Source organism: Carlito syrichta, unplaced genomic scaffold (genome assembly GCF_000164805.1).
Source record: "Carlito syrichta isolate Samal-C Ts95f unplaced genomic scaffold, Tarsius_syrichta-2.0.1 Scaffold59675, whole genome shotgun sequence".
NCBI classification, from domain to species: domain Eukaryota; kingdom Metazoa; phylum Chordata; class Mammalia; order Primates; family Tarsiidae; genus Carlito; species Carlito syrichta.
The window spans coordinates 205,201-216,650 of NW_007003771.1; the positions used below are offsets into that span (position 1 = coordinate 205,201).

The following is an 11,450-nucleotide window of genomic DNA, read 5'->3' on the forward strand; positions in this document are numbered from 1 at the left end:
CTGGAGAGTTGGGCAGACTGTGGAGAGTCTTGAATGAGTCCCCTTCCTGAGTCTGGGGGGACCAGGGTAGCATTCTGCTCCATTGGACTCGTGGTGGGGGAAGTGAGCTCCCTGACACTGATGTGTGCAAGCACAGACTCCCATCCAGTTTATCCTCCTGATGCTTGAGCACCCACTCTTAGCTCAACCCTCCACTAGGAGGAGGAATATAAAGAAGACTTAGGGATGTCCTCACCCCAGAGCAGGGACAGGAGTTCAAAGCCTTCACTCTATTTTTCCATGATTCAGCTTCTCTGAACAAGGACCCTTCAAACCCAATCTTGGTGGTGAGACTGTCACCTGGGCATTTATGCTTATAAACTTCTCCGACCCTACATGCTCAGCTCTCCAAAACCCAGTGCCAAGCCCCTTCCTCTGTAGTTTTCCTGGTGTTCAGCAGAATTCACCCTATCCTGGCTTCTACACCAGGCCTGCCTTTGTTTACTACTTCATTGCTCTGTCCTGGACCAGAGGGCTTGGTTGTCCCCCTTCTTCCCCTTTTACAGTTTGGGCAAGTCTCTTGCCCTCTCTGGGTCTCAGTTTTCTCGTCTGAGAATCAGGGATGATGATAACGCCCCCAGTGTGGAGCTGTTGTGTGAATTTATTAAGACAGTGCCTGAGTGCCTGAGTCAGGCAGGGCCTGGCCAGTAGTGAATGCTGTCATCTATGGTATGCTGCCAGCCCCACTCCACCAACCTTGCTACTCACCTCTGTGGGCTCACATAGGGGTGGTGGAATTCCCACCCAGGGTCCAACTGCACAGGACACATCAGTGCACGGAACTCTTGGTTCCATGGGACGGAGAAGGAAGCGGTCTGCATGTGCCACAGGCTCTTCAGGAGACCCAGTCTGCAGCCCCTGAAGTTCTGGGAGCACTTCCTATGACCCCCGGGCTGCAGGGCAGGATAGGAGCAGAACTCAAGGGCCTGACTCCTAGGTATGGGTGTTCTTCTTGCCATGAGGGCACTTCTCATAATAGAAGATACCTAGTGCTGGAGGAGCATGGGGCAAGAGTGTGCTGGACTTGCCCCACCCCTCGGAGAGAGCAAGTGACTCTTTCCCATGGTGCTCTGCTGGAGGGCTGGAGACACAGGGGTGCAAGCTGCCCTTAATCCAGCCCCTAGAGATGTTGGTAACGGCCTCAGGCTGTCCAAAGGGATTTTGGCAGCCGTGATTTCCTGCACTACTCAGAGGCGGAGGGTGAGGCCTATGTTTGGACCATACTGGAGAAAGGGTGCAGGAAGGCAGCCCTCTCTTCCCGCCTCCTTAATCTTGGGCTTTATCATTTGGGAGTGGGGAAAAGAAATGTTTACATGGCCTTGCATTTGTTTCAAATTATTCATCAGTGTTGGCGAGTCATTGTTCCCTGCTAGTGTAAACAGCCCTGTTCCAAGGCCCAGTCACCCTGCCAGGTCATTGAGGGTTTCTAGATGTGTTTTGTCAACTGCCCTTTGGGTCCTAACTTTCGTTGAGGTCTGGGCCAGGCCAGATGGCTGCACATGGGTGGCACCAGGGAGCTTATTCATGGTGGGGACAAGGTAGCATTTCTGCATAAGGAATTCAGCATTTGAGGGTCTATATCTGTTTTGTTTGCTTTGCAGTTGAACCTTGCTAGAGCTGGGGGAGCCAAGGTACAAAGCAAAGAATCTAACAACCATGAGAAGAAAAGCACTGGCTATAGCAGAAGAGGGATCGGAACTGAGGCCCAGGGACAGCTGCCCATATTCAGATCTCATTGTCAAGTGTGTGCCAGGACATGAGTGGGCATGGATGTATCTGCAGGATCTTACTGAGATGGGAATAACCCCAGGAATGCTGGGTCATTCTCGATGCTACTTGTGGCAAGCCACATCTCAGGTTCACCTACACCTGCTCAGGTTGGCATGAGACTAGCTTCACGTGAGGAACAGCTGGCTCTTTGCAGCATTAGTCTGAACACACTTGTTGGTGTGGCCAGATAGCATGGGTGCCAAAGGCACATGCTCTGGAGCTAGACAGCAGGGTTCAGTCCTGCCTTCACTCTGACCCACTGTGTGGCTATACACGAGTGACTTCAGATCTGTGCCTCCATGTCCTGATCTGTAAAATGAAGTCATACAGGTAGCTGTGCAGATCGAGTAAGCCAGCACCTGACACATGGTAAACACTCAAGGGACATTGTGTTGTTAATAGGATGAGTAGAACACAGTGCCTGGCTTATCGCAGACTGGAGGCAGACCCCAAGCAGGCACTTGCCACACCTTGGGACTGTCCCTGGCAAAGGCAACATTGACATTGGGCTTTGAGGGAGCCCTAAGCAAGACTTTGTGGAATGGAAAAAGGTATTCAGAATAATCCATCTCTCTTCTTCCCAGGCTTCGCTGGGCGAGACCCTCCGGTCGTGGTGTTATCATGTGGCTCCTCTCAGCAAGAGCCACTTTGCCATTTTAGCTGTAACGGTTGGTGGCTTTTAGAGTTCAGAGCTCTGCCTCCTGCTTCTGGCTGCTCACGCTGCTGACATTTGAGCTTGCCAAAGAATAATGACCTCGCCGTTGGCCTCAAAGGCAGCTGTACAATCTCTTGGGTGGTAAAGTAGTCTGTTGTCCATGAGTCCAAATAGGACCTAGCTCAAAACATGCTACAGCTGAGTCCTCTCCTGGTTCAGTGCAGGTCACCCACCTGACTCTTCACCTTTTCACATCCTTTTGATCCCAGGAGTAAAAGATATCTGTGTTAAAAAGAACTGTATCAAAAGCTTAATGCCACAGTGTGTGTGTGTGTGTGTGTGTGTGTGTGTGTGTGTGTGTGTGTGTGTGTATGTGTATTGGGGGCCGGGGATTGGCTTGAAGCAGCCAGTAGCTCACATTGCCTTTGTGGTTTTATATATTTGCCTATTAAAATGACAATACAGACATGGAACATTAAGGTTTAAGAAGCCCTTCTTTCATTAAACAAACTGACAGAGTAGGGGGTTATGACTTTGGTAATTGAAACATGCTGTTCTGTTCAAGACCAGAACTCCATAAAGACTCTTTTCAGCCAATAGCACCCTTTGTGCCAGCGGCCTCTGGTCAGAAATGAGTGTCGCCCCTGAGGTCTGTCTCTCCCAGAGAGCGAGAAAGATCACTTGGCAGCCTTCCGCTGCAGTCTTGGCAGCCAGAGGTCAGGGCCTCTTAAAACCTCCTCATTCTCCAGGCTTTTGAAATCAGTTTGCAGGGCACAGAGCCTCAGGGTGCTGCCCTGGGCGCCAGCCCGAGGTCTTGTGCTGCTGCTGAAAAGCCTGGGGTGGCTGAAGAAAGAGGGATGGTGGGGTATAGTTGTGAAGCTCCGCAGATTGGGGAGCCTGTGCAGGGTGTGCTGTCCTCCCAGAGATGGGGAGTCTGGCGATGTCAGTGAGAGCCCAGGTTTGGGAGGCAGACCACCAGGTTAAATCCTGCCACTTGCCATGTGTGGGACTTTGGACAGGTGACTCTGCCTCTTTGAACCTCAGTGTTCTCATCTATGAATTGAACTAGTACCTGAATCCGACTTACAGGATTGCTGTGAGGATTAAAGGAATTAATACAGGTAAGATGGTTAGAACTGTGCCAGACACACAGGAGGTACTCAGGCAGGGTCAACAAGCTTTATAACCATCGTAACTGGCTACTTCTAGGGAATCACTCTGGGGAGTACCATGGTGGAATATCACCATGGAGTACCTTTGTGGAGTACCACCAAAGTGTATGTCAGTGGAGTGCCACTGTTGAGTGTCACTGTAGTGTAGCACTGTGTGCAGCACTATGGAGTACTATTATGGAGTAACATCATAGAGTACCACCATGCAGTACCTCCTTGGAGTACCACTGAGTACCACTGTAAAGTACCAATGTAATATCGCACTGTGTGGAGTACCATTATGGAGCAACACCATAGAATACCACTATAGCATAGCATTGTGTATAGCACTATGGAATAATGTTGTGGAATAACACCACAGAGTACTGCTATGCAGTACCTCCGTGAAATACCACTGAAGACTGTGGCAGAGTACCACCACAGTGTAGTGCCATGAGTCCTGGTCATTCTGTGGAACCCCTTCAGTGCAGTCTGGGGAAACTGATTGCACCCACATCCCGCCAGCCCATCACGTCCTGCTTTCAACTCAGGTGTCATTTTCTCCCCTTCTCTTCCTCTTCTTGCAGATGTGGATGAATGTCAGGACAACAATGGTGGCTGCCAGCAGATCTGTGTCAATACCATGGGCAGCTACGAGTGTCAGTGCCACAGTGGCTTTTTCCTTAGTGATAACCAGCATACCTGCATCCACCGCTCCAACGGTGAGTATGTCCTGTGTCGACTGGGTATGCCCCCGCTTGAACAGAGACAGGCGGCCCCCTGCAAATCCTTCTCCACATCTTCATTCCAATAACTCAGAATCAAAGCAGGGAATTTTGGTGGTGGCCTGAATGACTGTTTTTACTTCCGGTGCTGGTTCCGCGTGGAAATCCTTCCAGCTCCTTCTCTCTGCCTGCTACACCAGGCTGTTGGAGTTTCTCTTTTTATATGTAGAGACAAGGTGGGGCCACAAGTGGCAGATGTGACCAGAGAAACTATTTTCCTTTCTGGGTTGGGACAGGCTATGGCCAGGAAGAGTGGGGTTCTCCATAGTCTCCTTCTCCAAAGGGGACTTCAGGCCTACTCAGCCATGTGCCAACTTCCATGTATCACTGAGCTTGGCAGCAGCACCATCGATTACCTGCCGCATGTTCACTGGGTCCCCAGCCAGCAGAGGGTCCTTGTGGTCAGGAGCCTGCGTTCTGGAGGCCAGGTAGGATGGCAGGCCAGCCTGGGGAGGAGGGTTTAGGTAGACTGGGGCAAACCAAGGCTGGGATGTAGCCTGGCCTCCAGCAAGCCCAGCAGGTGAAGATACTTGGTATCAGGGCATTCATAGTCAGATCTGGAGTTTGGGCTCAGAGCAGCAGGGCTGTGAGGTGGGAGCAGAGGTGGCCAGAAACCAGGACACATGTGCTTGGAAGAGAGGGCTTCCAGATGAAGGGGACAGCATTTGCAAAGGCACAGAGGCATCTCTTGCTTAAAATAATGGCAAGGTCTAGAATCTCGCGACAGGGCTGTGTGCTGCAGCAGAGCAGGCTGTGAAAGCAGAGGCAAAAGCCAAGGCTTCTGGGGCCTAGCCATCCTGAGTTATCAAGGGAGTAGATGCAAGGAAGAAGAATGGGATAGCCCTACTGCCCCAGCCTGAGCCCCTCCCCACATCACTGACCCTTGGCAAGGAGAAGATGCTAGAGGTTCAAGGGCAGGGAGAGGCCTCCTGTACACTGAAAACAGGGAACAAAAAGGGCACATCCTGAGCTGTGGGTCAACTGGACCTGGGTGTAAATCCAGCTCCTCCCCTCCCTCACTGGAAGCCATTCCTCGGGCAGCTCCAGCCACTGCTCTGGGCCTGAGCTTCCTCATTCACAAAACGGGGAACATGGTGCAGACCCAGCAGGGTATTCAGAGGATGGAACAAGAACCTGGGTATTAAGTGCTAGCCTCCAGTGAGGCTGACAGGAGACTGTGAGGTGAGACTCTGGGGACCCCTGGCATGATTTTTATTAGAAAACAGTTCCTGAGAAAGTTAAGGCAAAAACATTTAAAAAGAACAAAACTGGGGCAATAAAGTAGAAATACTTTAATGGGCTCCTTAAAATGCTTAATGTTTGTTTCCTTAAAGACAAGACGGGCCTGCTAATCCCCAGCACTGCAGTGTCCCCAAAAGGACATAAAGACCAAGCTCTGTGGCTCCTGGGCACTTGTTCCAGTCATATTGTCCAGACTCCGCCCAGGTGGCTCCCGGCGGTCAGGAGCTCATTTTGCTGCTTATGAGACCTCCCAGCTGTAGGCCGTGGGGTCAAGCTGCCCAAGATGAAGGCAGACCCTGTAAACAGGCTTTGAGCTCAACAGGGATGTAAAAGAAGCAGATTTATGGGGGAGAGAGTGAACCAGTATGGCAGAGGGAGTCCTGCTTTCATCAGGAGAGCCAAGTGTACAGGGCCACTGCTCTGAACAAGCTGCAGAGTCCCCAAGGCCAGAGTATCCGAGCTCTTTATCAGCCCAGTTATGTGTGCTCTGTTCCTTTAAAGAGTGGCTTGTGCCCCAGCAGGACTCTAGGCGAAGTTGTGAGACCTCTGGTTGAAAGGGGCACACAGGAAGGGAGGTCAGCGTGATCAGGACGGCAGCCATGGCCTGTTTATCAGGGGTCCTGGTTTGACCTGTAGGCATCTGCTATGCTGAGGAGGTTACACACTTTGGTGTCCACCCACCGGAATGAGGTTGGGAAAAGTGATGATGTGGGAACAGTGATAGCACCCACAACCAGGGCTGTCTTCCTACTCTGAGCTGGGCCTGAGCGCCGCCTGCAGACCAGCTCACTCCACCCTCACCACGGCACAGCTAAGGCTGGATTGCGACCCTGGTGATATGTGAGGAAACTGAAGTCCAATCAAGTTAGGGAAATACCAGAGTCAGTGTTCAGGCACGTTAGCTGTAGGGCTTATTTCTCGAAGGCAATGAAGTTCATAAGGAAATAAATTGGTTGGTGGAATAGACAGTGGCTGGAGTTGAAGGACTCTCTGAGGAGACCACATTTGAGCTGAAGCTGAATGATGAGAAAGAGCTGTGTGGGAAGTATGAGGGAACTATGCCAGACCTGGCCTGTGCAAAGGCCCTGTGGTGGGAATGGACCTGGCACATGTGAAAAGCAGAACAAAGGGCAGGGTGGGGGAGCCCAGGATGAGGGAATGGGAGGCTAGACCACATGGGGTCTGGTGGGCTGTGGCCGGAGTTTGGTTTCTGTGCAGAGTGGCCATGGGAAACCTGGTTAAGCAGAGGTGGGAGATGATACTGGAAGGCAGAATGGAGAATTCCTAGGGGAGCTTGGATACTTCTGGGGGCTGGACATCATGTGAATTATGCTGCAGCTGGTGTTGTCTGGGACCTTGGGCACACATGCATCATCCCTCCAAGCCTCAGGTGGCTAGATCCTGACTTTCAAGTGAGGCAGGAATCCAGAGTTATCCAGAATACCACTTTGGCAGCCTCAGTCCCGGTCCATGTTAACCAGCATGTTATAAAGAAGTAGTTTCTCTCCTTAGGATTCTTATGTGGTCATCTCTCCTGATTTTTTAGTCTGCGCAATGAAACCAATCTAAAAAGCAACAGATAACTTCTTGGATGCCTCCCAAAGGCCAAACAGCACATTCCCAGAGTTTCCAAGGCCCTATGGAAGACCTAAAGAGCAGAGAGCAGGCGCACTGCCCATGGACTGGCACTGTTCATGCCCGTGGGGGCGGAGGGACCTGGATGACTGTGCAGGTTGTCCACCTCCGGCCTACCATTACTGGTGGTAATTGCCCACCATTACTGTCAACTACAATAATGGTTGTTATAGCTCAAAATCAGCACATGCTGGGGGTGCTAAGACTGGGCTTGTTTTGCACATAAGTGACCTCTGATTCCCATGGCCTCCTGGAGGGCCGATGGATCCAGAGCTATTTGGCAAATTAGATTCTTTGTATCACCTGACTCTTCCTAATGGCTGTCCTGCTCTTTGGAGCCTACCCCTGAACAGGGGGGGAAGCACAGACTGGTTTTGATTAACTGGATGCTTGAGAGGGGTCAGCCTGGGTCAGTCCAAACTCCTGGCTGAGAAACAAGGCTATGGGGCTCAGCCCTTCTGAGTGGCTCCACTTCCCAGGCGCCAGCACACACCCTGGCCTGAGGGTGTGGCTCTGGCCCAGGCTGGGGTTGGGAGTATGAGTTCTCAGCTCCAGCTCTCCATGTGGCCTCTGCACAGTCACTCTTGCCTCCTGGGGTCTCTGCAGCTATAAAATGAGCCCAGTAGCCCCTCCCTGGCAAGTAAGGGATCCACTCAGGGAAAATGCTTTGAAGCAGTCAAGTGCAGCACATGTCCTGGTTTGGCGACTGATATAGACAGTTTCTTTGGGTCTGTAGAACACACAGGCTGCTGGGCTCGGTGGCTCAGCCTGTAGTCCCACGCCTTGGGAGGCCGAGGTGAGTAAATTGCCTGAGCCCACGGGTTCGAGACCCGCCTGGGCAACTTGGCGAGACCTCATCTCTACAATAAATCAAAACATTAGTCGGATGTGGTAGCGCGCACCTGTCGTTCTAGCTCCTTAGAACACACGGGCTGCTTCTCTATCCCCACACTGAGAAGGGAACTCTGGCCAGTCTCCCTCTGCTCAGCACTTTACTCCTTGTATTCAGGCCCCATGACAGTCCATGCTCTCTTCCCGCTCAGCCAGCCAGCAAGCACAGACAGCCCCTCTTCTAGTCCACAGTCCCAGGGGCCAGTCCAGATCCAGTCTCCACTGCCCCCAACTGTGCACCCAGCCATGCACCTAGGCTGCCAGGAGTCAGCACCTTCATGTGCTCTCCCTCTCCCATGCTTGTTCTTCTTGTGTTTAAGTTGTGTCATATTTATGCTCCAAGAAGTGCTGCCTCATGGAGGAACTTTCTCCTTTGCTCTCAGTGAATAAGTCTTTCTTTCAGCCTGCTCAGAATTGAGTGAGGAGTAGAAAGGGCTCTGAAAGGTCGAGGTCTGACTAGCTCCGTGAATGTAGGCCACTGTTCCATTTGTCACTTATTCATTCATCCATGGGTATGCTAGGTTCTCAGCTGGTCCTTGTGGTCCCCCGCAGGGTCCCTGTGAAGTTTTCAGTCTAGAAAGGGGATCAAACGTGAAATGGGGATCCTAAGAGTTGCTGTATAATAATGAGCTGAGAAAGAGTGCTCCAGGAATTCTGAAGCTTTTGTTTTCTCGTCTGAATAGCAGAGATGTTCGTGACAATGGTCTCCTCAGCCTGGTGAGGGATTGCTGCTCCTGGGTTCCAGCATGGATCCTTGTCCACACTGGCCTGTGGCTTTGAGATGCCTGTGTCCTGCTCTGCAGGAAACTGTTCCACAGGGCTCGGCACTGAAGCCTTACCAGATACCAGCTGTGGTCTGGCCTCAGCGGTGGTAAAGGCACCAAAGTGAGAGAAAACATCACATTTCCCACAATTGTAGGAAGCATCACAAGGCTTCAGGGGCTACATGTGGCAAAGCCCAGTTCCAGGAACCTTTGACACCATGAAGACCAGCACTCATTTTTCTGTTGTCTCTGTGTTACATGATTAAGAGCACAGGTTTAAGGCCCGGCTGCCTAGGCTGGATCCCAGCTCTACTGTTGATTGTATACGTGACCTTGAACAAGTCACTTAACCTCTCTGTGCCTCATCTGTAAAATAAAGATAGTCAGAACACCTACTTGATAGGGTTGAAAAGGTGTTGCAAAGATAATTCCAGTAAACATGAGCTCTTGACCGGGCTCTGTGGCTCAGCCTGTAATCCAGCACTTTGGGAGGCCAAGGCAAGTGGATTGACTGAGCCTGTAGGTTTAAGACCAGCCCTGGTAACTTGGCGAGAGCTCATCTCTACAATAAATCAAAAAATTAGCTAGGCGTGGTAGCACACGCCTGTAGTTCTGGCTACTTGGAAGGCTGAGGCAGAAGAATCACCAGAACCTAGCAGGTTGATGCTGGAGTAGCCATGAGCATGTCACTGCACTCCAGCCTGAGCAACAGAGTCAGACTCCAACTCAAAAAAAAAAAAAAAAAAAAAAAAAAAGAGCTCTTATTGTTGTTTGCCACAAATAAGGAAACTGAGACTCCAAGAGGGCAAGATCAAGACCAGGGCCCCATGCTAGCCAGTAACAGAGACAGGACCTGGACATTCACTGAGCAAGACTCTGCTGATGCATGCTGGGTGCTGCTTGGAGGCCTCTGCTTCGGCTGACAGGAAAGGGAGAAGATCAGGAGTCAGGCCTTGTCCTCAAGGAACTAGTGAGCTTGTGGTGCTTACACCTGGGTTCATCTGTGCACAGGGCAGCGCATACCAACTCCTGGGGCCTGACAAAGGGCCAGCCTCCTTGTTCACCTGCCTAAAGCGCATGAGCGCCCATACCTATCTTGCCGAAGGCTGCCCTCTGAGGTGCCGAGCCATTCATCCTTCCTGGGGAAGTTTGAGTGGTGTCCCAGGGCCCTCTCTGCTCATACATCTCCCAGGCCTGGGATGCCCACCCACCCTGTCTGCTCACTGAGTTCCTATCCTCCATCCTCAGTGAGAGTGTCCCATCCACTGGACAGCCCATCCAGAACTAAGTCCTCAGGGAGAATTGTTGGACTCTGCCTCCTCCGTGCACCAGACCACTTCTGTCCCCTGTCTCCTACTGTTGCTGTCTGCAAACTCCAAAAAGCAGTTATCTGTCTCATGGTACTTGTGTCCCTGCAGCTTGGGAGCTCCCTGTGGGCAGGGACTGTGCTCCCCATGTCTCTGAGTCCCAGTGCCAACTTGGACCTTTGGAAAGGGCAGAGAGAGGAAAGAAGAGAGATGGGTAGGTGTGGACGAGGCTGGGATAGGGCAGAGAGCATGGCAGGGCAATGAAGAGCTAGGTGTGGCGAGGAGTGTCAGAACAGCACTAGCTTACAGCATCCTCAGGCAGTCAGATGCTGGCCAGTGCAGGATGGTGGAAGATGTAGTCTATGCTGGGTATGGGTCTAGGTAGTTGGGTCTGGAGGCTCTGTCAATGAGGGCCTCTGCTTAGGAGAAATCAGGCCACATGTACAGAAGCCCTGCTGTGCAGCTGCTTTCCTGGGTCTTTATGTGCTGGAGCAGTCTGCAGGGCAGGCTAAGTTTCTCCCCAAAGGGCGCCATGAGCTTACCCAAGTGAATTTTACCTTCCAGTTAATGTTCTCCCGAGTTTGTGTAAAAGTATGTATAAATACATGTAGGAAACCACACTGGCTTCCCTCCACAGGCATTCCTTGTGGGAAACGGCCCATGTGTTCACAAAGCTCAAAACTTGATGTCAAGAGTGATGCTGGCTCCAGCCAGAGTCAGAGGTGGGGGCTAGGAATAGGAAAGCATGGCTTCTGGAGTATATCCCTTTGCATAACATAATGATGAGGAGGACAGTGAGTGCTGCATTTATTGTGTGTTTAAATGTGGACCAGACCCTTCACTGAGCTGTTTTCATGCATTACCTTGTCGAATTCTTACAGTGCCTCATTTTCCAGATGAAAAAATTGAGGCACTGAGAGGTGAGGGAACTTGCACAAGGTTGCCAGTAGCATCACAGGACTGGTGCTCTGCCCATCTGTCCTGGCTCCTGACTGCCTGCCTGTGGAGCCCCTCTCAGTAATTGACCCGAGTGTGGCGAGGCTTGGAGGGCCCCGAGGTTCAACAGCAATGCCTTCTTGAGTGGCACTACCTGCAGTTCCAGGTCCCAAGTGTGGCTCTTTAAGCACCAAGCATTCAAAATACATTTTGTGGCAGGAGTTTTTTGAAATGTCTCACACACTTCCCTTCTCTCTTCATGGGGATAGTCTAAG

At 51.5% G+C, this 11,450-nt stretch overlaps 1 protein-coding gene across 1 annotated transcript in view; it reads left to right on the forward strand.

Annotated features, from left to right (window-relative positions):
• The window catches only part of LOC103251677 (signal peptide, CUB and EGF-like domain-containing protein 1), a gene marked incomplete at its 3' end in the record, with an annotated part of 49,422 nt that extends 45,085 nt beyond the window's left edge, over positions 1-4,337 (forward strand). Inside the window, exon 4 of the mRNA XM_008050275.1 lies at positions 4,203-4,337. Coding sequence (XP_008048466.1) covers positions 4,203-4,337 — 135 coding nt within the window. The remainder of the gene's footprint in view (positions 1-4,202) is intronic.
• Positions 4,338-11,450: the final 7,113 nt, after the last annotated feature.